General features: G+C 27.2%; 2 protein-coding genes across 5 annotated transcripts in view; one reads left to right on the top strand and one right to left on the bottom strand.

Moving 5' to 3' along the window:
* LOC100571391 overlaps positions 1-23,390 on the bottom strand; it is a 193,280-nt gene that overhangs the window by 68,714 nt on the left and 101,176 nt on the right. The window lies entirely within an intron of this gene.
* LOC100159964 (farnesol dehydrogenase-like) lies at positions 4,843-16,183 on the top strand. The gene is made up of 6 exons (XM_008187359.3): positions 4,843-5,424; positions 5,620-5,779; positions 9,030-9,156; positions 10,043-10,175; positions 10,693-10,830; positions 11,100-16,183. Exons 1-6 carry the CDS (start codon positions 5,293-5,295, stop codon positions 11,160-11,162), a joined length of 753 nt encoding a protein of 250 aa, XP_008185581.1. The 5' UTR covers positions 4,843-5,292; the 3' UTR covers positions 11,163-16,183.

Here is a 23,390-nt window from a genome sequence, read left to right as displayed (position 1 = left end):
TGTAGGAGTGCAGTGAGGTTTTTTTTTTTATTTATTATAAATTAAAATGTATCAACATATTATATGTTATAACAAGTTAGTTATAAAAAGAAAACGATAACAATGACAGTTTAATTCAGAATTTTATACATAATATAATTTTTTTATATTGTGTATTCGTGTTATTGATGTGTGGAATATGTGGTGTGTGTGAGTGTTATGGGGTAGGAGTTACAGGGAGTGTTAATTTGTTTATTAGGGATGTTAAAACAGCAAGAAGGGGGTTAAGTATAGATTTTAGTTCGTCGAGAAATTTGGTGATGATGTGTAGAGATTGATCGGGTGGTGTTTTGTTAGCTGCGATTTCGGCGTATGACGGTTTTTCTTTTGAGTTTGAACTGGCAGTGAGGTTATGAATTAAATAATAGCAGACTTGGCCACAATGTAGATTTCACTACTTTGATAGGCCGATTTTTTTGGTAGGGAGTTTGGAACTTGGCATTTTTTCACGGTTATGTTTTTGTTGGGGATATCATTTATTTTTGCGGGCTTCAGCATCGTGGACGACGTGTTATTATTTTTATTATTTTTTTTTATATGTCGTAGATTTTCTCTTTTATATTTTGTATTTGAATAAAATTTCATGTTTCTACCTATACGGGAAGTGTTTTATAATTTTGATGATCAGTGAGTGAGTCAGTAACAATTTTGAAAATTTTGAAATCCTGCCATTTTGAAATGGCACAATATTAAGGGCTTATTTTCTTACAGCGTCTTAAACTACTCGAGATTAATCTGTGTTTTAAATGTCAAAAGTTTATCTTAAGAGAAAACAGAGATATATATGTTAGAAAAACTGGGCGAATTGGTTTGTGTAAAGATACACTGGCATTGCTGGAACTTGGCCTGGCGCACTGCCGTGCGCTCAGATAATCGTGTCTTAGTTGTGACATTTTTATTCAGGCCCCTGAGTTACTAATATTTGTCTATCTGCAGTAGTATCTTAGTATAATATATCTATTATGGATATACAAATATACGTCATAATATGTAGGTATTCATGGGGTTTTATTGGTATACATGCAGCGGTGTGCCAAAAACATATTTTGATTTTGTCAAACGTTAGTCTTATTACTATTTAATCGATTAAGGTTATTATGGTTATAAACATCCATTGTTATAGTAGGTAGGTATTTTGAATATTTTATGATATAGAACATCATTATTATCATACTTTCGTGTAAAATGTATGTAAGTGCCTATTACCAATACATGATTAACTTGGAAATTGTTTTCATAGTAAATTTAAAATTCAAAACTGTTGTGTACACTGTACATAATATACATAATTATGTATTATGTCGAAGAGTATAACAGTTTTTAAATATGTTTTATTTTATATAATTTTATATTGTGACAGCATTTTTCGCTTTATATTAATTTATCGTTGTTATTTTAAAGTTTTTCATTTTTTGAAAGACTTCATCATATATTTTAAGCTTCATATTCCTAAACAGAATTTTTGTGAGAAGTGATATACAATAATTGAATTCCGACGAGAAGGTAGTTAATTAGGTATTTATCATTGTTTAAAGTTTGAATGAGCCATAAGTAGTAGTGTACCATTATTTTGCACATAATCCTGTGTCACTTCTCTCGTCGAATTATTAAAAATAATATATAAGTAACTAATCGTTCTATCTTCTATAAAAATGAGTTAATGGAAGGAAAATAGCGTCTTAATTCTTAAATTAAAATTTTTTCATATCAAAGTCTTAGAAAATGTGTATTTTAGAATATGAAATTAAAAATGTATACTATTATTTAAAAGACTCGAAATTTCAAAATATAAACGATAAAAATAGTAGTTTTCAAAAATGTTGTTTCGTTATTACATACAATTATGTAAAGTAATTTAGTTTGTATATTATTAATAAGAAGCTATTATATATTTTTCCTTTGCAAGGAAAATCGAGAAATCATAGACATAATTTTGGGTATAGTGCAGTGGAAAATGTCGTTAGGAATTTAATTAAATTTATTATTTATATACTTTTTCAATGACATCAAAAAAGAATACCTTGTGATCATTTTTCACAAGCAATAAAAAAAATATACTCATCAGTAACAAAAATTACAGAAGTAAACTAATCTGCAGGTACTATAAATTCTTTAGAAAGTTTTAGTGAGGCATCAAATTCACAATCACAGCAAGTAATTAATTATTTCATTGAATATAAAAAAGGTAAAGTTGTTAATTGTTGAAATGTGTTTGCATTCTTATTCTTAAAAAAAAATACTTAATTAGTTATGCTTATATAGGTTTATATGCTTTCATGATCAGTGGTCACAGCTTATAAATTTATCACATGTAGATCACTTAAATTATTTAGGCATTATTATATTATATATTCTTATATATTTATTAGCTTCAAATAGCATGTTTTACTTAACATATGGAAACCAATTCATTTTAATAATTTGACTTAAAAATTGTAAAACATGTTCTAGTTATTGTTGTGGCATTATTATAATAATATGTTTCAATTATTTATTAAAGGATGATTTTATTTGTGAAAATATTCAAACGCTCGGCAATACTAATGACATAGGTTGTTTTTTAGAATGCTTATCTTTAACAGATACCGATAAAAAGCTTGTAAGTTACATACTAGTTGATAAATTATTTCAATACTTAGTAGTTAGCACCCATGAATCTAGCGAGAGGGTAGAATGATTTCCCCCTACCCCCACCATGAAAAAAAAAGAGTGAACCCTTTAGTCGGTCAAATCAACATTAACCCGAGGAGCAAAAAAAAAGTCTTGCATGACTGGTGAAAATGTATTACCTACTAATTTCTATATCCCCCCCTCAAGAAAATCCTAAATACGCCACTGTTTTTGCGTGTAGCTCTGCCAGTGATCCAGATTGTTATAACTGTTAATTTATTTATGGACTACTTCCAACAGTATAATAATATGTGAAATCACTGAAACTGTTATTTATTTTGAACAGAACACAAGTCGTAGATGTAATTTTACACGCAGCATCACGTTGTTCAGGACCACGGTTAGAGATAGTATACCACGATTAAATATAGTATACATTTAGTCGTGCTAAGGACTCAACGGCTATATGGTACCTATTATACCTCTCATATATATCGAAATGCTGTACTGTGGACCAGTGGCGTCATTTGAGGGGGGTGGGGTTAAACAGGGTAACAATACGAATAGGTGGGTCTGCGATTATAATGTTAAAATCGGATGGGTCATCCAGGAATCGCCATATTGATAACTTATTTTCAATAATTAACATATTAATTGTGAATATGCTATATTTTACAATGACGTGGTTGTATATTATTTTAATGACCCCGGAATATTATTCATTATTATTTTTTATTATTTCATTATTATTCATTATTTACCTGTAAATAAGTTATAGTTTCTAGGAATCCGTGATTTGTTGCGGACGAAATCATTAAATCATATTATATAACTACAATATTATAGATATGCTACATTTAGTTTAATTTAATTTAATTGTTTGCTTTGTTTTTATTGTTGATTTGCGTTTCTATGGAAATAACCAAAGCGTTACGAAAAGTTGTACCTACCAAAAACATATCTATGTCAAAAAATGTTTTTTTTCATTTTCGAATCATCTTCGTTTATCTATATAGGTACATTGTGTTCACCAATTTAGGGAACACTGAATTTCTCGGCCGGATTATTTTGGAATAAATCAATTTTTTTTTACAAGCTGGTGCTATATAAATACACATTTATAGATACATTTCAAAATTTTTATCATTTTAGTCTGCACATGCGCAGTAAAAACTTATTATTTAACCGAATATGGTGTTCAAAAATAGATGTTGCTAATAAAAAAAATTAGTTTTTACTGTGCATGCGCAGACTAAAATTTTGAAATGTTTCTATAAATGTGTATTTATCCGGCCGATAAATTCAGTGTAGATAAAAATTAATGTTTGTGTGTGTGTCCTTTATGCATTCCTAAACCGTTCATCCGATTGCGATGAAATTTGGTATAGAGATAGATTAGATAGATTTCTGGGAAGAAAATAGGCTAATTTAAAAAAGGTTAAATTAGAGGTCCGAACCTTGGAGATGCACAAATAACAGGGATTTTGAGATTCGCGATGGAAATGTTTGTTTGTAAAATACTGTTTCTATTGGTTTTAATATTAATAATAACTGTTAATACCTGTTGGCGCTTCAATGTAATTCAGTACAGAATGTCTCAAGATCCAACCACGGTTTCGGTGGACCAATTTTTACATTGTTTTTTTCTTATTTTTACTTTTTATTTTTCTCCTCTATCTATACATACGATGACATGAATGTTTGTTTTTTTTTTATTCATCAGATTTCAGTACGGTTAGGTTATGTTAGAATTTCGTATTAATCCGCCGTAGGCTGAATTAAGTAAAAACGACAAATTTGATATAACTTTGATACTTTAGAGTTAAATTATACACTCAAGTATAAACCACACGGGGTCTGCGATTTACCGCAGGTAACTGGCCTACCTGATAATATACTGCTCGGATAATCAAAAGCGGACAACGCCGGTCGGGATGGCTACACATTAAAATATAATATCATTTACACCCAAAAGGAGTTTAACAATCACAATTTTTTTCCCGGGCAACACCGGGTAATTCAGCTGTTATAATATATGCCTACCTATATCATAAAAATATGGTAGTGAACACCATTTAGTAATATACGAATATAATATGATGTAATTTTTATTTTGATATAATACATTCATAAATTATCATATGGTCTAGCAAAAGTGACAATAAATATCATAATACAATATATAATATTGTATTGATTGGTAAGGTATATTGATATTGATGGACATCCTGTAATAATTCTACCTGTTTAACTAGCAATATGGATCGACAAAAGACAAAATAAACAATACAATATTAGTGTAATATTATATTTATTAATGCAGTAATCATAGAGGGCAATTTGGTTCGAGTTTATAATATAATATACCTATATAAGTGAACTTATGACTTTGTTACAGAAATACTAAAATACATCATCGCATGATTTACATTTGCAATGACAAGGTATATGATTTGAATAATTAATAGCTATGCGATATGTGTAGGTAGTCTTATATTAATTATATTTCCAACTCTACCTATTATATCTCAGGTAAATTCGAAGTATATATACCTATATATAGTTATTTTATAATCCATACCTTTTATTAGAAACTATATTGTTCTGCACGAAACTCGTCATAGTTAATATACCTATTTGAAAATGGACAAGTGGATTGGAAAAGTTGCTGTAGTGACTGGTGCATCTTTTGGTATTGGAGAAGCAATATGTAGGAAATTAGTTAAAAATGGAATGATTGTTGTTGGATTTGCTAGAAAAGAATATAGATTACAGGTATGTAGCAAATTTGTCGTAAATCAAATAAAAATAACATTTTTAATTATTTCATTGGTTTAAACTAGAAATATATGTAATTGAATAAATTGAAAAAAATATTTTTCTTTTATATTTCATTTAAATTTTATAGTCTTAAACATTTTAAGTAAGAAACTTTCAGTTTAATAAATTGTGACTGGTTTGGTTTTACAGGAATTGAAAAATGAATTAAATGACAATTTTCATTACGTAAAAGTTGATTTATGTTCGGAAAAAAATATTCTGGATGCTTTTGGATGGGTAAAAAGTACATTCAAATCTATAGATGTCCTAATTAATAATGCTGGAGTCTTGAAGCTAACTGATGTATTAGGTAAGTTTTAATATAAGTTTTAATATGATGTAAATATATCAGGTATAAAATGTGTATTTTATAGATATTGTATGAATGGTTTTCAAATAATTTTACTCTATACGTAGCTTTCTATAGGTATAGATATATCCACCTAATATATTATTAGCTTTGTTGGTTTTTAGATATTATATGTTTAAAATTTCAATTTGTTTTGTAACGCTTTAAATAAGTATATTTAATATCCATATAATTGCTATACTATAGTAGGTAGTATACATGAATAATTATCAAGCTTATATAAATTATTATTAAGCCATCTCGATTCTCGACTGGGGTGCGGAAACCACTAATTCGACGAATCTATATAGAATATAGATAGTAGATACCTACCTACCTACCTATATCTTGTTCGATCTAAAATTAACTACGGATCAATTTGTTATTGCAGTGCAAAATACTAAAATTCTAAAAAAACTGAACACAGTGCATTATGGTGGTTTGAGGATAGCAACTTTGGAGCATTTCGTAGTGACCTAATTTTAAGCATTTTATCCAATTCTAAAGAACTATTTCTACTTTAATTTTGCAGAATTAAATTGTCTCTAAACTACATAGCTACAGTTTTATAAAATACGGAAAACCTAAAATTATACAGCGTGTAACAGACCTGACAATATAAATAAAATATGCTAATCAAATGTATGATCAAAATTGTGAAAATGTTATTATTAGTAAATAATTAAAAAAATATATACTCATTTCAGGAAATTCCAAAAATAATATTTTGAAAAAAGTTATTACGTTCTAAATTAATTTACTCAAAAAAAATATTGATATTCAAAAAAATTCTAAAAAATAAGCTACTTGACTTGGATATATTTTTTTACCATTGAAATTGTTCTTATAATCAGATTTACAAATTTGTTATTTTGAATTTTTCCAATAAAATCGTATAGTTAGCCACTTTGCAGTTGCCCAATCCCACAATTTATATTTGTACGGATTCCGGATTCACTGAGTAAACTTAGCAGTCTAAAATATAATTTTAATTCAAGCACTCTAAGCAATTAAAATAGGTAACATCATTTCAAGAGTAAAAAATAATATACGTTTTTATGGACACCAGGTCATTGTGGCATTGTAGGATAGACGATATCCAAGTGGACTATAGCCACATCAATAAGCAATACAAACACGGAAATACGTTCTTATAATCTTATTCCACTCTAATCGAAATTTATAAACTCGCCGACTACTATTGTTCTACCATATGGGAATTTGAAAGGCGCACATAGGGAATAATAAACTAAGGGAAATTATATACACGCAAATTCGAATACTGGCTTAAACCCCAATCGTTTGATCGTAAAAATGAAGTAATTATCCACAGATTACGAATAGGGCACGCCAACATGTGTCACGGCCATCTTATGAGAAATCTCTTCCAGTATTGTGCAAAATCTGTGGAGAACCTTTATCAGTAAAACGCCTTCTTTCTACAACAGTCGAAACCATGCCTAAAATATTAGATCAAACCTTTGAACTCCAGGCAACCTATACGAAGTACTGAAACCACAAGATGACAAACCTAAGAAGATACTTTTATCTATAAAAAAATTAACACATACAACTCAATTTAAACACTAGGTATATATTGCATTAACACTTATGAAACATAAGTATATAGTATATGGTATATAGACTATGCCATACTACGAAGTCTTACGGGCAACAAAAACAATTCATATTATAGAGAATATCGTTTAATAGTATTAAATACATTTGGTTCTCAAAAATATTTCGTTAGACATGGAAGATAATATCATTAGGTATGAAATATATTATATTTAACTTACCCCTCCTTTACTACATTTATAAAAATTATTTTTTGTAATAATTTCAATCTATAAGAGTATTTTTTTTATATTTTTTCCTCATTTTAATAATGTCAATATACTTACGCAAATATTAAATAGAAATTATTGAAATTTCAACATCGGTATTTTATTATAGTTTAATATTTTAAACCCATACAAACAATATAATATAGATATAGTATTATTTAGGTAAATTTAGAACATTAGCTTAGTATTCCATAATATATGTAAATATTTAAAAAAATATTATTTTATAAATAATAGAATGTGCAATTCAAAATAGGTAAAAAAAAAAAATTGAAATTAAGATTATATTTGCAAATTGACCTGTGTTATAGCAACTTTGAAATTAACTTTTAACGTCTACACTCTATACAGATATCTGTTATTTTTCTAACTCATTTGTTTATCCATTGTTCAACAGACGATTATTTTTAAACTTCAGTATCAGTATTCGACATCCGGATACAGTCGATTCATACTATGAAACTTTCGCAATACATCAACATTCGACATTATATTATTTGATTTGTATAATATTTTACTGTTTTAGTTTCATTTTACTCACTATACCATTTTATAAACATTACCATCCTCGTGATGATTTAATGGTTATGTAAACATAAAACAGTCCATCACAGATTTGTTTAATATTCTGTCAGGTATTGTATACTTATTGTTCAGTATTTATAGGTAGGTAATTTATTATAATTATAATCGCAATGCCACCACAGTGTTGTTATGTGTTAATAATTATTTATTGTCATTTTTCGTGTCATTCCCCTATGATTAATAATTATTATATGCAATATTATACATAATGCATTTTATGCATCGGTTCAATCGCATTAATTACTGTAATCAACTATATGAACTTCTAAACCTATATATATTCTTTCAGAACGACGTCTTAGGTAGGTGTGTTGGTAGACATTATTATTATTACATTTGAAGAAGCACGTTTTATTAATAATTTATACCAAACACCTGCTTTACCAACGTTGTGAAATTTAATCATTTTTAATAAATCGATAGAAACTTTTTGACCAGCACTAAATATTTATGCCACGGTAAAATTTGGTTTTTTATTTCCCCTTTCAGATCCGAAATTTGTTTCATATTTATTCAAGCGATACAGTTCATAAGTTGTAATAAAAAATACTTCTCATATAGATGCACGGCTGGTTCATGAAATGTTTGTTTATTTTATAATAATTGTTGAGCTGTTCTTATTCCATTATAATTACGATCGTTAAAAATAAGTACAAATGTAATGATAAATAGTATGTGTAAAATGTAACAGGTTAATTAGATCATAAAGTATTATCATTATCTAAATTAAATTTATTGCAGGCGCATAACAAATGTAATATTGTTAAATTTTGTTCTAGGTGACACAAATGATTGGAAACTTATGTTTGATACGAACGTATTGGGTCTACACATTTGCTGTAGAGAAGCTATTAAAATTATGAAGGAAAACGAAATTAAAGAAGGTCACATAATTAACGTTAACAGGTAGGTGTTAAACAAAATATTATATTTTTAATAGTTGATATGTAAGATGTAACTGAACTCCTGGGACTGCTCCTGGGAGTAGCTGGGACCTCAGATAAAAGTTACCAATAGATAAATACGTTTAGAGATAATTTTAGAGTTAAATTTAAATATTGAAAATTATATATGTGATGTGAATTACCTACCTAACACAGTGTAACGATTTTTGGTCGAAGCTTTAGATCAAACAATGAAAATAAATAAATACAATTATATTACGTATTGTGAATTAAAATTTTAAAAAGCTATGTTGAAAGCCGACTACATCCAACAGATTATTTAAATTAATTGTATTCATACATTTATATTTCCACATATTTAGCAGTATCGAAACTTTTGTTATGTTTTTATCATAAAATAGGTACCTGGTAAAAATAGTTAAAGCTCAAATTATGGAACCAACAAAATCTTAAAATTTTGTTTTTTTACCATGCACAAATCGTGAAAATAGATTCAAATTACAAACAATAAATTGATAAGTAATTAGAATAATTACACCTCAATCTTGGTTTTAAGCCCTATTGTAACAAGTTATAACTGATAACATTCTAATCTGAAAGTGCAATATTTTACATGAAAAAAATATTGTCTAAAACATAATATCGTGTGCCGTGTATTACTTATAGGTATTACAATTAATACTATAGTCAATGTAAAATATTATAATCTGTATACAATATACTTGCACTTATAATTTATAATAATATATTTGATATCTTGAATATTTTTGAAAAAAATATTGTTTTTATGTGCCTTCATAATCTTGAAACATTTCACGTTAAACGTTAAATTAGTTTATTTATCTAAATAATTCATATTTACTCAATAACTGTTTTTTTATTTTTAGTATAACCGGTCATTACATAATGTCTGGAATGAAAGATTTTTCAGTTTACGGTTCAACTAAGTTTAGCGTCACTGCGCTTACAGAATACTTAAGAGAGTTTATGAGCATGGAAAATCTACCTATCAGAGTGACGGTACTAAATTTATTCATTTTTTAAACAATATGAAAAATTGTGATTGTAACACGTTTATGGTTTATCAATCATATAAGACATAAGTTGATTTTTATATTAAAAATAATAATTGTTCATACATACCTAGTTATTTTATAAGAGTTCCTGGTACTTACTTATTTTATTTGAATACGCACAACTACAGTTTAATTTTTTTTATAATATCAGAAATTCTTATTTTTATAATTAAAAGTCATTACAATATTATATTAACTTGGTTCCGTTTTTATTCTAAAAGATATCCAATTATATCAAATCAGTTTTAAAATTGTTTTATTTTTATTTTTTCTACGTTTTTTTTATTCAAATTTGTATTAATATTGCATAATAATTATACATGAATATTAAATAGGTATACAATAAATTATCAAATTCAATGATTATTTTCGTTTAGGATTTTTTTATATTTTGTACTTAGGTACGTTACTTACTATCGTTTTAATGAAAATATTTTGTTTTTTTTTTTTTTTAACATCAGAGTATCAGCCCGGGATTTGTTGATACTAAAATGACCGCAAAATTCAACTTAGATAAAGTTGAAGATAATGCAACATTGCAAACAATTGATATTGCTGACGCCATGTTATACGCATTAAGTGCACCTAAACGTGTTAACGTAAGTCTGAAATGTATAAATATTTGAGTGTTTCCGAGAAAACATTTGAAATTATTATGAGATATAACCATGTATTTCCCGAATAATATTTCTCTTTGGTTTAAAAATTGGTTGGGTCGCACACGCTTGGAACAATGTTTCCTTAACGAGGTGTGTACCTGGTAATAATAATTATAAGTAATAATACATAGTTATTATACTATTATACCCATGTATAACTTGATATACATATATATATACATATTTTTTAATATGTTTGATTTTTTCAGGTTGCTGAAATAACTTTAAGACCATCAATTGATAATATGGCACATATCGTTAACAGTTCATAAAAATGTGATATTGTCTGTCATGTGTGGTTGGACTTGGAGTTTATCCACAGGAGAAAAATAATTATATTGGACACTTAACTGATATTCTCCCATGTAATATAATATGTTATTGTGATTATTTAAAAAAAAATTATTCATACATTTATACTATAGTAATTTGATTACAATTAATAATTATAATATGTTGTAACGGGTACATCATATTAATCAAAATAAACAATACGAATTTATGAAAAAAAGTGATTAGTTTATTTATCGGAAGGTATTCAATATTCTATAGTATAGTTTTGTTAATAATTGTTTGCACCTATCTTCAATTAAACCACAAATAATCGGTATTTAATTTAAGTTGGAATCGGATCAATAAATACGTAGAGTACTTCAGAGATCACGCGGATTCAGGCCGCTCTCCAGCGGAAGTATTATTTGTAAAGGTTTTAAATTAGAACTATTTAAAAGGATGGGCTGTAGTAGAGTACAGACGGTGACTGTTCACGTAGATCACTCGTTTTGCACTAAAAATATATATACCGGACATTTGATATATTATGCATACATCTGATACACCTGCGCTTAAATCTACAAATAGAAAGCATCATAGAAATTTTTTCTAGTTATACGTAAAACAAATAAAGGCCTTTAAGACATAGTAAACAGTTTTTTTTATCCCGTCGATATAATGTTATTTAATTTTAAATCGGTCGGTGAAACGAAATCGTAACACCGTAAGATTCTTGCCAAACAAAGGAAGAAAAACGTATTATAACGTAGATAGATACCACTGATGTTGGTAAGTTAATAATAACGTTAAACATATAAATAGCTGGTTATGTGTTAACATTTGTGAACTTGTGAGTGATAAAAATGTGATCGATTCTTCGTTAAAAAAAAAATTAGAAATCCCATTATAGGTACCTAATTCTTCATCTACCCCGATCATAGAACATGAAATAAATTTTTGTTAACCACTTAAAAATAGCATATATATACCTCTGAATCTTAAAAGTGTCAGCATAATATATTATAAAATGTTACACACGTGAATTCACAATATTATCACATTGCACAAATTCAATAATGTTAAACTGTGTACGGTGTATATTGTGTTTTTTTGTGAAATATATTATGTATATATGCACATTATAATGTACTGTTTTTTTTTTAAATTTATATTTATTCCACTTGGATGACTTGGTCATTAGTGTTCATAAATAATTGACATTATTGCAGTTTCATATATATTTTGGTTTGTTGAAATTTTGTACTTACATAATAATATATCATATAAATGAAATATAAAACAAATCCAATATTGTTGGCAAATGCACTCGGTTGAATAATATTGTTGAAATATATAAATTTATAAACATGTATGGATACCTTTATAGTCTGACCGTTGTTTTATACCAGGTAATATAATTTATTGTTAAATTATTGAAGATTTAGATTTTTTGTTTTATATTATCCGTAGGTACCTATAATTTTAATGTTTAACTATGGGAAGTTAATTTTTAATTTTTAATTATAAGGCGGTCTCTAAAAATGTACTAAAAAGGTACGTTTAACTGTCATTAACGGAACATCACAATGATCACAATGCACTGCGAGCACGCAATATGCCATCCAAATATCCAATAAGTACTGTATATAGTAATATCATGTAATTAATAATTAGCGACGTACGCCGCTGGACTAGGGTCGAGCACAATTAATTAAACACAGCGAGTCTGCAGTTTTACTTGATGGTATATCTAATCCGACCGAGAGTATCTATACTTTTAACAAACTTATCCGCCATTAAGGGCAATACAACAAAGGGTAAACGAAAAACGCATTCCGTAATAACTGTTGTGGACTCATACTTCTCTTAAATATAAATAATATACAATATATCTTATAGGCACCCGACATCCGTAACTATAATATTGTTATACCTACATCGACAGGGAAACCATATTATGTAAATACTGCTATGGTAGTCAAACATCGTTAGCATATTAGCTTTACGTGAACTTAAAAAACACGATCATCATTCATTCTGGCTTGAGACTATAATTATGTTGAGAGATTTATGATGGGCGGTTTTAATACTTGCATGTTTATTGATCCTAGCTCAGCCAAGTGTAATTTACGATAGCCCGCAGTAGTTATTATTGTCAGAATTAGTTTATCCGATGACCAAATATTTAATTTGTTTTCCATGTTTTTTAAAAAGGTAAAGTAGCTCGGATATAAATAACTTAGATATTATGTACCTATGTATTTAAATTATTTAACTGTGTATTCAGCTCATCGTAATAGATCGAGGGCGTCGGAGCCGGTGCGTTTTTTAGTACAAAAACATGTACCTATTAGGGGAAAAATTTTCTAACGCCATGCCATGTGGAATAGTCGGATTTCGTTAATTTTTTTTTATTAAAAAGCATAAAACACTTTGCAGGCCGGATCAAAGCCTGATTTTCAAAATTATAATTACAGCTAGATGCTAAAATATGCATTTGAATGACGCACATTATATTTTGTTCTCGTTCAAACGCATTTTTCTATACTACTATTTAAAGTAAAATGAAAATTCGGCCTTTGATCTGGCCATGAAAAATGTTCTGTTCTTTTAAATAAAAAAAATTAACAAAATCAACTGTTCTACAGGGCTTGAGAATTTTTCCAGTGAAGTCATTTTCGTTGACATAATATCTCCCCCCTCCCTTAATAGGCATCGAGTTGTAGATTAGTGTAAAAGTTTAACAATCAAGACTGCAGTAACTAAAATTTGCAAATATAATTTTAAATTTTATATAATTTTGAAAAATTGGAAAGACCTACACCGACACATTAATTGTTATTTTTCTACTTTTATTATTTTTAACATTAGGGTTTATTAAGTTTTTAGTAAAAATATACTAGAATAAAATATATGTCATCGTGAATTTCTGTAACGTTCAATGAATAACTTTCTATGTGTATAATTGTAATAAAAATCAAAAAGAATAAGATAAAATAAATTCTCATCTATTTCAACATATAACTAGCTATCGGATATTAGGTGTATTTGTGTTTTAATTAATGACCATGTTTTTTTATTTTAGTTAAATAATAAAATTCATAAAAAATATTGATTTTTCAAACTTTCCTACAGATTAATTTTACCATATAAATTGATACGAACACAGATGCTTATATCGAGATTACAGCTGTTATATTCAACACTAAAAATATTCTATTTCTATTTTTATGACTATATTTTTATTTTAGTATTTTAAATTTTCTCTACAGATTAATTTTACCATATAAATTGTTACGAACTCGGACGTTTCTAGTGAGTTATAATTTCCTTACTGCAGACTACAGCTGTTATACTCAAAAGTAACAAAATTCAATTACGAAACGGAAAAGTGGGTAGGAACAGTTGCTGTATAGTCATAGGCCCTGCGTTTGGAGTTGGGGTCGCAACAAGTAGATTGCTGGTTAAAAGAGAAATTATCGTTATTGGACTCGATATATATCGAAAAGTTACTTAATGAAGTTATTTGTTTTAGTAAAAAATATTATTAATAGGTTGTGTAATAGTAGATAGGAATTAATAAATAGTTTTAACTGTGTGTTTTAGCTAGAGAATCAAGCAAAAAAATTATTGAACGGTGACTCAAACGTACATTTCATAACATTTTCATAACTTACGTCTAAAAAAATATACTTTATGCTTTTGAATGGATAAAAAACGATACTGAAATGTGTTGAGGTTCTATTTATTAATGATGCAGTTTTGAAATGCACCGATTTGTTGGGTATCTACGCTTCATTTTATTCTTCAATATACATTCATAATATTTGTGTGTAGTGATTATGATTTACTTTGTTTGTGCTAGTAAAACGACGATAATATAAAATGCCTATGGTGACGCTTAATTCAATTGCATTAAAAAATAAACATGATGTAATGAATATATTATTACAATTTTTAAAAGTTATGGGACAGGATCTAAGTCGCGGTAGGTACTTATACCACGAATCATGATACGCGATATTATGTTTTGCAAACTGTCTTTGGACTCAGTAATTGTACAGTATTATTTATGTGAAAAAAATTAATTACTATATTATGTATATTTAAATTATTATTAATTATTTAAATTTTTCTTTATGTATAACGGAGTGATTGAAAAACGATGTTTGAATGTTTGATACGAAAGTCTTAGACCGTAGATTTGTAACTGGCAAAGAAGCAGTGACAATCATGAATGACAATATTATTATGAAAATGGTAAGACATAATATCATAAATATTAATAACAGGTAATATTTCCATATTTGGAGTTTCAATTATTTTAAATAACCTAGTTATTGAATAAATCCGCTTATGCAATTTATACGAATACTATGTATAAGGTGGGTACATTTATTGAAGTCATGAAATGCACGTGCTTATAATATTACTATAATATTTAATACTATATAATATATACTATCTATATAGTATAATATCATACTATATTGTAAAACCTTCCAATCAGGGTCATCATGATATTTTTTACTCGGTTTTAAAATTTTGTATTTCATTTTACTTTGTGTATTTTAAATAAAATTGTATTTTAGCTGCTGACATTCTAAGCACGCGTGAGTTAACTTCACAAACGTTTAATTTAGGTGTTTCAAAACATATTTATATTTCACGGTTCTCGAACATGATTCATAGCTTTTCTGTTCTTTTCAATTTTAGATTCTCAGTACTGGGCTAATTGACATGGAATTGTCTACAGGGACCTCTGAAATGGAAGTTCCTAAGTTGAAAGCCACTGAAGTAGCTGACACGATTGTAAATGTTTTATTTTTTCCACAAAACATAAAATATATGAATAACAAAAATATTTTTTTGATTTATTTGTAAAAGATAAAAAATATTAAGATGACTCAAAAAGCATGGGTACCGTCGTCTTAACTAGAATTTGTAAAATTACTGATTTACAAAATTGAATCTTTAACTAATAATAATTAATATATTTATATTATTTTATGTATTTATTATTTATGTATCATCTAAATCAATTATGGATACGTAAATATAATATTACTTCCAATGTGGGGTTTCATAAAATATATAATAATAGTGTCTACTGTAATTATATTTTAAAAATTGTATTTCAATTAGTTTTTTAGGTTTCAGAGCTTTCGATTAGACCAATAGTGAAACGTATCAACATTTTGTCAAGGACAAATTTAATATCCAATGATACAATGTACTTGGACTTAGTTGGAAGCATAGGCACATATTCTAGAATTCTAGATTTTCAAAATATATTTCAGTTATTAATGTTGGGTTTTTGTATTAGATATTTAGATAGCATTATGATACATTTTCAATTGAATATAAATAAAGCTTTTTTTTGTTTTTTGATTTAATTACATTTTCTCGGGACTTGGGATCCGTGGAAATGCAGAAATACAGAAATGCAATAATGCAGAAATGCAGAAATGAAGAAATGCAGAGACCTCTAGAGCAATTTTGAAATTTAACTGTACATAACAATAACAACCGACATAAAACTAACTATACAATTATTCACATACAATATTTTAGTAATAAATTACAACAAAACTACGGAACACAAAGCAAAATATAAAACCTGGAGAACAGAAAAAATACAATAATAAAATATACAAGATAAGATATAATATTATTATTTTATAATTTCGCTTATTATTATAAGAAGACTAAAAATCGATCACATTCACATAGGCACTAGCATTCAATGGCAGTATAGTAAGTTACGAGTGGTCGAAAAGATAGGACTTGCACTTCAATGCCTAAAAGCTTAAATTAAAAATATTGATCTCCACTAATTTACGTCTATACATTTTAAATGATGAAAATAATTTCAAATTGTGACTTATATAATAACCATTAATTAGGTATGAAATTGAAAAGTATCTTAAATATTCAACGAATGCATGAAAAGACTCGTGTATTTATAAATGGTTTTATGTATAAATTTACTTTGAGATCAAGTGGATGACTTTATAAAACTTTGTAAGTTTGTAAAAAAATAATATTTTCTTAATATTTTTAATTTTAATAATTATAACATTTTAAGTTTTAACAAAAACTTGTTTTTACATGCATATAATATGAAGTTATATTTTATGAATGACATCTATAACCTACAAGCTTTTAAGTATTAAAACATTTTAAAAACTTCGTTCCTCAATTAAAATGTCAGGCTGCGTTTAATGTGGATGAAAGGATACGCTGTCGGGCATAGAATATGATGTCAAATTAATAGTAAAACATAACATTATTCTCCCCATATAAGTTGAAGAGTAATGAGGAAAATACAATATTTTAGCCAATATTTTAGAAAATATTCGACCCAGGTACAACTGTTCAAGTTAAAAAGAGTACAGACGACGGTTTATACATTATTTAGGGGTGACTGGATTAGACCAACAGATTCAGCCCATTAAAATATATGACTATAAATTTATAAATTAAAAAAAGTTTGCATTAGGTAAGTACCGCAGGTTTTATATATTTTCAAGTGATGATAAATTTTACTTTATTTAAATTTAATCACAAAACGTAGGCCTACTAAACCTACACAAGTTTTATGCACATAATTATTATGCAATACCGTTTATTAATTCACTATGTATGGTGTATACAAAATATATATGGAAGTGTTGCCCTGCTGTAACACTCGGATTGGCGTGTTTTTTTTGTTTATGTTATTATTTATTAATAATTAATATCTTAAATTAATGTTAAAACTTATTTTTAATCTTTTAATAAATGTTTGTTCTGTTATTGTCTTTTATTTCTAGTGTCTGACCGAGATAAATAATAACCGAATCATGTTGGCTGAACATCTTGTCCCAAGAATAAAGAAACATATAACTTTTTTTTTTTTAAAAACAAATAATATTACTATTTATATATTTAATTTGATGATAATATATTATTAGGTTTTGATGATATTTTATATGATTCGAAAGGATTACAAAAATATTATCGATTGTTATTTTTGAAACTTTATTTTTTTTTGTTTTACCAAAAATCCCTATTCCGTGAAAAGAATAGGTATTATATTTTATACGATGTATGTAATTATTATGTTAGTATGTTATAGGTAGTATATATTTATTATTTGTCATTTCTTATAATATTAGGACTGTATAATATACAGTTACAAAAGCCTACGATTAACGTGCATTAATAGTGTTTAGTTTATATAGTTTTGAAAAATTAAGTTATTTATATATTATTTTAATTGTTGGCGTCTTAGATTAGTGTTTATTGTTGAATATTGATATTCATTCATACACCATGTGAATAAAATCTCGACATAATACATTACTATAAATTTAATAAATAAATAAGAAGTATCAATAACGTCATGATAGCTATTATTATATTTTCTGAAAAAAAAACTTATTCGTAAGCATCTCAAATGAAGTCAACTCCAGACTACACCTGCTCCATCCACTTCTCCTGTCCAAAATATTCATGAGATATATACTTTTAATTTATATAGGTAGCTGTTATCAGACCAGCATGGTTCTAAGACATCTAGATAATATAGCAGCTGTGGCTCTGCCAAACCTTGAAACTTAAGAACAATAACTTCAGTCCTGCCAATCAATTATCCTTTGTCAACATTGTCTCTGCTCCTTGGTTCATCAAAAATATTTATCCACACTATGACTTAAAAATTCCAACACTCGCTGAATCGACCAAATCATACTACTTTTCATTTCATTCAAAGCTAACCCACCATCAAAACCCACTTATAAACCAACTGCTCTCCCGCTAAATACTTAACATCCCCCAGAGATGTTTCAAACGAAACTCTTCTACAGATTTACTAATTTAATCTGTCGGATGGCATCACTGAATGGTTTCCCAATTCAGTTATTCCACTCACTTTAACATGTAATTAAACAAAAATTGTTTATTGTACCTCTTATGTATACATATAATATTGTAATAATTATTAATTGTTAATAATAGCAATAATAATGAAGTCTTGAATAAATAGATTTTCATCGCTTCACTTATATAGCATAGATTTTAATTTTTAACAAAGTAATTAAAATAACATTACTGTTGAAATAAAAAAAATAAAAATTGTATACTTTCGAAATTTTTACAATTTTGCCATCTCATGTCTTTCATAGGTTCTACAATGTTGATTTTGTTTTGTTGGCGAAGAACATGTTATCAACTTTTATATAGGTAGATGTTATCAGTGCCTAACTAATTTTGTCGTGTTAATTTTAAATGTGAAAATAATTTAAAGCTTTTAGGCAACCTGAACACTTAACCACACAATAAATTAGTTACACACTAATAAGTAATAAGTAAAACTATACAGCGATATAATACCCTTTAAGTACTACATTTCGGATGATAAATCCATCAAAAAGCGTTAAGAATAGTATGCACAAACCATGAAAGGGATTTCTATTTGCCAAACTTCAATTCAAAGCCCACTTTCATTTCAAACTCTTTCTTTTCTAACGCAAGAACTCTCAGCCGCAATAAAAGATAAATAACTCTGCTAAGAAAATTCAATTACAAATTAAAACAATAAAATGTACAGGATACACTGCTGGTGGATAGCTTTATTTTTGACTTAAGCAATTATTAGTATAATATCGTTATGTTAATTTTGTCAGTTTCATCATAAATAACAATAATGACACGCAAAAAAAGTAAAGGAAAATAAGTAATTTGTTATAATAGTTTTGGTATAGCTTATCAAATATTTAATAAACAATTAAGTATTTTAAGTTCAGATAAGTGGATTAATGTATCACACATTTGTGAAGTTGTAGTCTCACTTCCTGGTCTAAGTGCACTCACTATTGTATATACGTACTTACTCCAAAAATCTAATCAAATAATTCGATAGGTATTCGATATTTGATATTTAAAGTTTAAACAACAACGTAGGTACCAACTATGCCTACTATTTGGATATTATTTTTTTTATCTATTTATTTATTCAGCCAAAAAAATTTTACAATTTATTAAATAATTACAATAAATTACATTAATAATAGCTGATACGAATACTAACTGAGCTTTAAGTTTGTATCTGGTATTTTGGTATACGGAGTTCATTGTTATTACTTATTACAATTTGTTTTATATTTATACAAGTAAAATACCAATACAAATAAAAATACGATTAATTAAACATCACATAGTAAATAGATAGTTTAGAAACAAAACTAATATCAGTGTTATAGTACATAGGTACATATTATTAAAAGATATTATGTTAAGACTTATAGACTTTTTATAATTTTATTGATATTCACGTCATTATCATCAAGATCACTAACTATTTTATTTATTCCCTTTTTTTTATATAAATATTACAGTTAATAATACCATAGAACGGTCCGAATTGGTTCGAATTGGTTCGTTTTTTTTTTTAATTATTTTACAATAAATATGGTTAACATTTATAAAATATCCAACATTGTTGGACCAAAGATCGTCATATTTCGTTTGAATATCTGATTTGGTCAAAATTTTAACTTCAAAATATATAAAAACATTTGTTAGTATTTTTTTTTTATATTTAAAAACTAACATAAATAAAACTTCCTTGTGCAACTAAAAACATAACTTTGTGTATTATAATAACTGTAAACTGTATTTATTGTTTTCGAAAAATTATGTGTATACCTATATAATCACTTTGGAGTATAATTAGTATATCAACAATTAATTTAATTAATGCGAAAATAATTTGTAAGTATGTATTATGCCATGCTTTATATAAACAATTCAAAGGGTATCTATCAAATTTATCTACGAATCTCGTGAATCTGTGCTTTATATCATGTATAATCTCCTATTAGTGTCTTAGAATAAAAATCGGGGATTTAAATCAATGTGCGGATATTTGAATATATCTTTTTAATTTCTACGTTTATTTAAAATTGTTTGTTTTATTTATAGCATATATTTTATTTTCGTTTTTTTTTTTTTTTTATTTGATCCTTACATTATAGAAAATAATATATGTCTGACAAATTGTCAGTTAGGTATCTCGAGGGATTATAGGTCAAATGATTACATTTTCAATACGTAGCTATAGTATGCTCTGTTCACTCATCAATTAGCTTTTGGTTGTCAATATTTCAACTTTCCATAAATGGTTTTTCACAAGTGTTTCATTAAAAACATTTTGCAAAAGTTTTGACGTTGTTAAAAATAAGAAAAAATAAATAAATTAAAAAAACTTTCAATCGTTACAATAATAATTGCTTTTATTATGTTGTACGCATAGTGATGTGTTTGCGTCGACGGTAATACTCAGAAATCAGAATGAATACTTCTCAGAACGTATTTTGAAATGGATTTTTTTTTTAAATTTTGAAAACTTTTAACAATACCTATATATGAAATATATTCTGTATTTTATGAAAACAGTATAATGATTAGCAAGTGGATCTTGAGTATAATTAATATTTTTGGTCATATTATATAATAAATAAAATATGAATTATACCTTGACAAATTTCTTCATATAAGAATACCACGAAAGTTTTACGATCATCTTTTTTTAAACATTTTTATCGTAACGAACAGAATCGCTCAACGCATTTTAAAAATATTTTCACTGGTTTACCAAAAAAATAAAAATTGAATGGTCGTACTGATTGCAGTGAAAAATATAAACATAAAATATCGTATTTATAACATCGATGCTAGGCAGTCGTTAACTTCCACTATTTCCAGATCATGATTTATTCTACACGTCGCATAATACATATATTATAAAGTCCATTCTCTTTACAATATATTATGGATTTATCGTTAAGAGATTTTGGTTGGGACAATATCTCACGGGCATAATCGAAAAAATTGTGGCGGAAGAATGTCCCTTATCAGACCTTTAAAAAAAAATATGGTGTCTGTCAAAACCAAGAGGGGTAGGTTGGGTAGTATCCCGCATCGTACTTCTCTGTCCTCATCTATACGGTGTCGCAGTCTTCAGCTTCAGTTATGATTCGTGGATTATAAAATTTCAAACAAAATAAGTTAAATTATTCAAAATGAAAATGCACGATTCTAAGAAAACTCGGTAGGCACCTATTATACTTGTTTGTTATTATTGCCCCGCCCGCCACCGAACCGTATAAAATGTATCACCTCGCCATCGGGTGACTTTACAGTTGGCCTTTGATCTAAAAATTCGATATTTCTCTGTGTCTCGATATCTTACGTGCAGGCGTATCTATCCATGTGTGGTATGTGATATGCTTATGGAAAAAGTAAGCATCTCATTAAATATATTATGTAAGAAATGCGATCCTTAAAATATTTTAAAATGTATTTTATTATAATAATATAATTATTTAAGTATATAATATTTTGTGTATGGCTTGACACTATATTACTGTAGTGCGTACCTATCTTACAAAACGGTACGTATTAACTTAATTAAAAATAATTTTAAAAATTAATTTTGATGAGCTATTTCCGCAATATTTAACACTGGGGTTCAAGTTTACTACTATTATAAAAACATAATATCGTTAAAAGCTTAAACAAATAAAATTTATCAGTGTGTGACATTCAAGGATTTTTAGGAAATTGTCTCATTGTTTTGAGTTTATTTACGTATAGTTATGAAATGTTGATAATATTGTATTGTTTATTATTAATATTGCAAACAATATAATTTATTTATTATTATTTACTTTTGTTTGAAAGTTTTGTATTGGTGTGTGTGTATAAAAGTACAATGGATCTTCATCTATGGTGGCACAGTGATACATTTTACGCCACGATTGCAGGGGCGATAACAAACAAGGAAGTACCCATTACTATAATAATTAGTACACTAAATAATTTTGAACTCAATAATTTTAGAAAAATCAGGTTTATGAATTGTGTCTATATCTTCAATTATTCTTAAATAAATCGATAATAAATACAAAAAATTTGTTTTCAGTTTATCACAATTAAAAAATAAATCCAATAAATTATTACTAGGTAACAAATACAATCAAATGACTTGAATCGAATGGTAGCAAATGGATTTGAATAAAAATAAAAAATACTAAAAATTTTTAATAGATATACCTACAAATTTTATTTTCTGTGCTAGATCGTTAAATTAAGTTAGGTTATACAATTTACCAAACATATATACACAACCTCTACAACATGTATGATACGCAGAGTAGTTGAGTCTTACGTTGGACGACGTA

This window comes from Acyrthosiphon pisum, chromosome A1 (assembly GCF_005508785.2).
Source record: "Acyrthosiphon pisum isolate AL4f chromosome A1, pea_aphid_22Mar2018_4r6ur, whole genome shotgun sequence".
NCBI lineage: Eukaryota > Metazoa > Arthropoda > Insecta > Hemiptera > Aphididae > Acyrthosiphon > Acyrthosiphon pisum.
Note: the sequence above shows the minus strand (reverse complement) of the source record. Positions and strands in the feature narration are given on the sequence as shown.

Bases quoted from the DNA above. Each gene is read 5' to 3' on its own strand.
- LOC100159964 (XM_008187359.3), top strand. From the start codon at position 5,293: ATGGACAAGTGGATTGGAAAAGTTGCTGTAGTGACTGGTGCATCTTTT. The intron at 5,425-5,619 runs GTATGTAGCAAA...TTGGTTTTACAG, and splicing joins GAAAAGAATATAGATTACAG to GAATTGAAAAATGAATTAAA. The intron at 10,176-10,692 runs GTACTAAATTTA...TTTTAACATCAG, and splicing joins ATCTACCTATCAGAGTGACG to AGTATCAGCCCGGGATTTGT.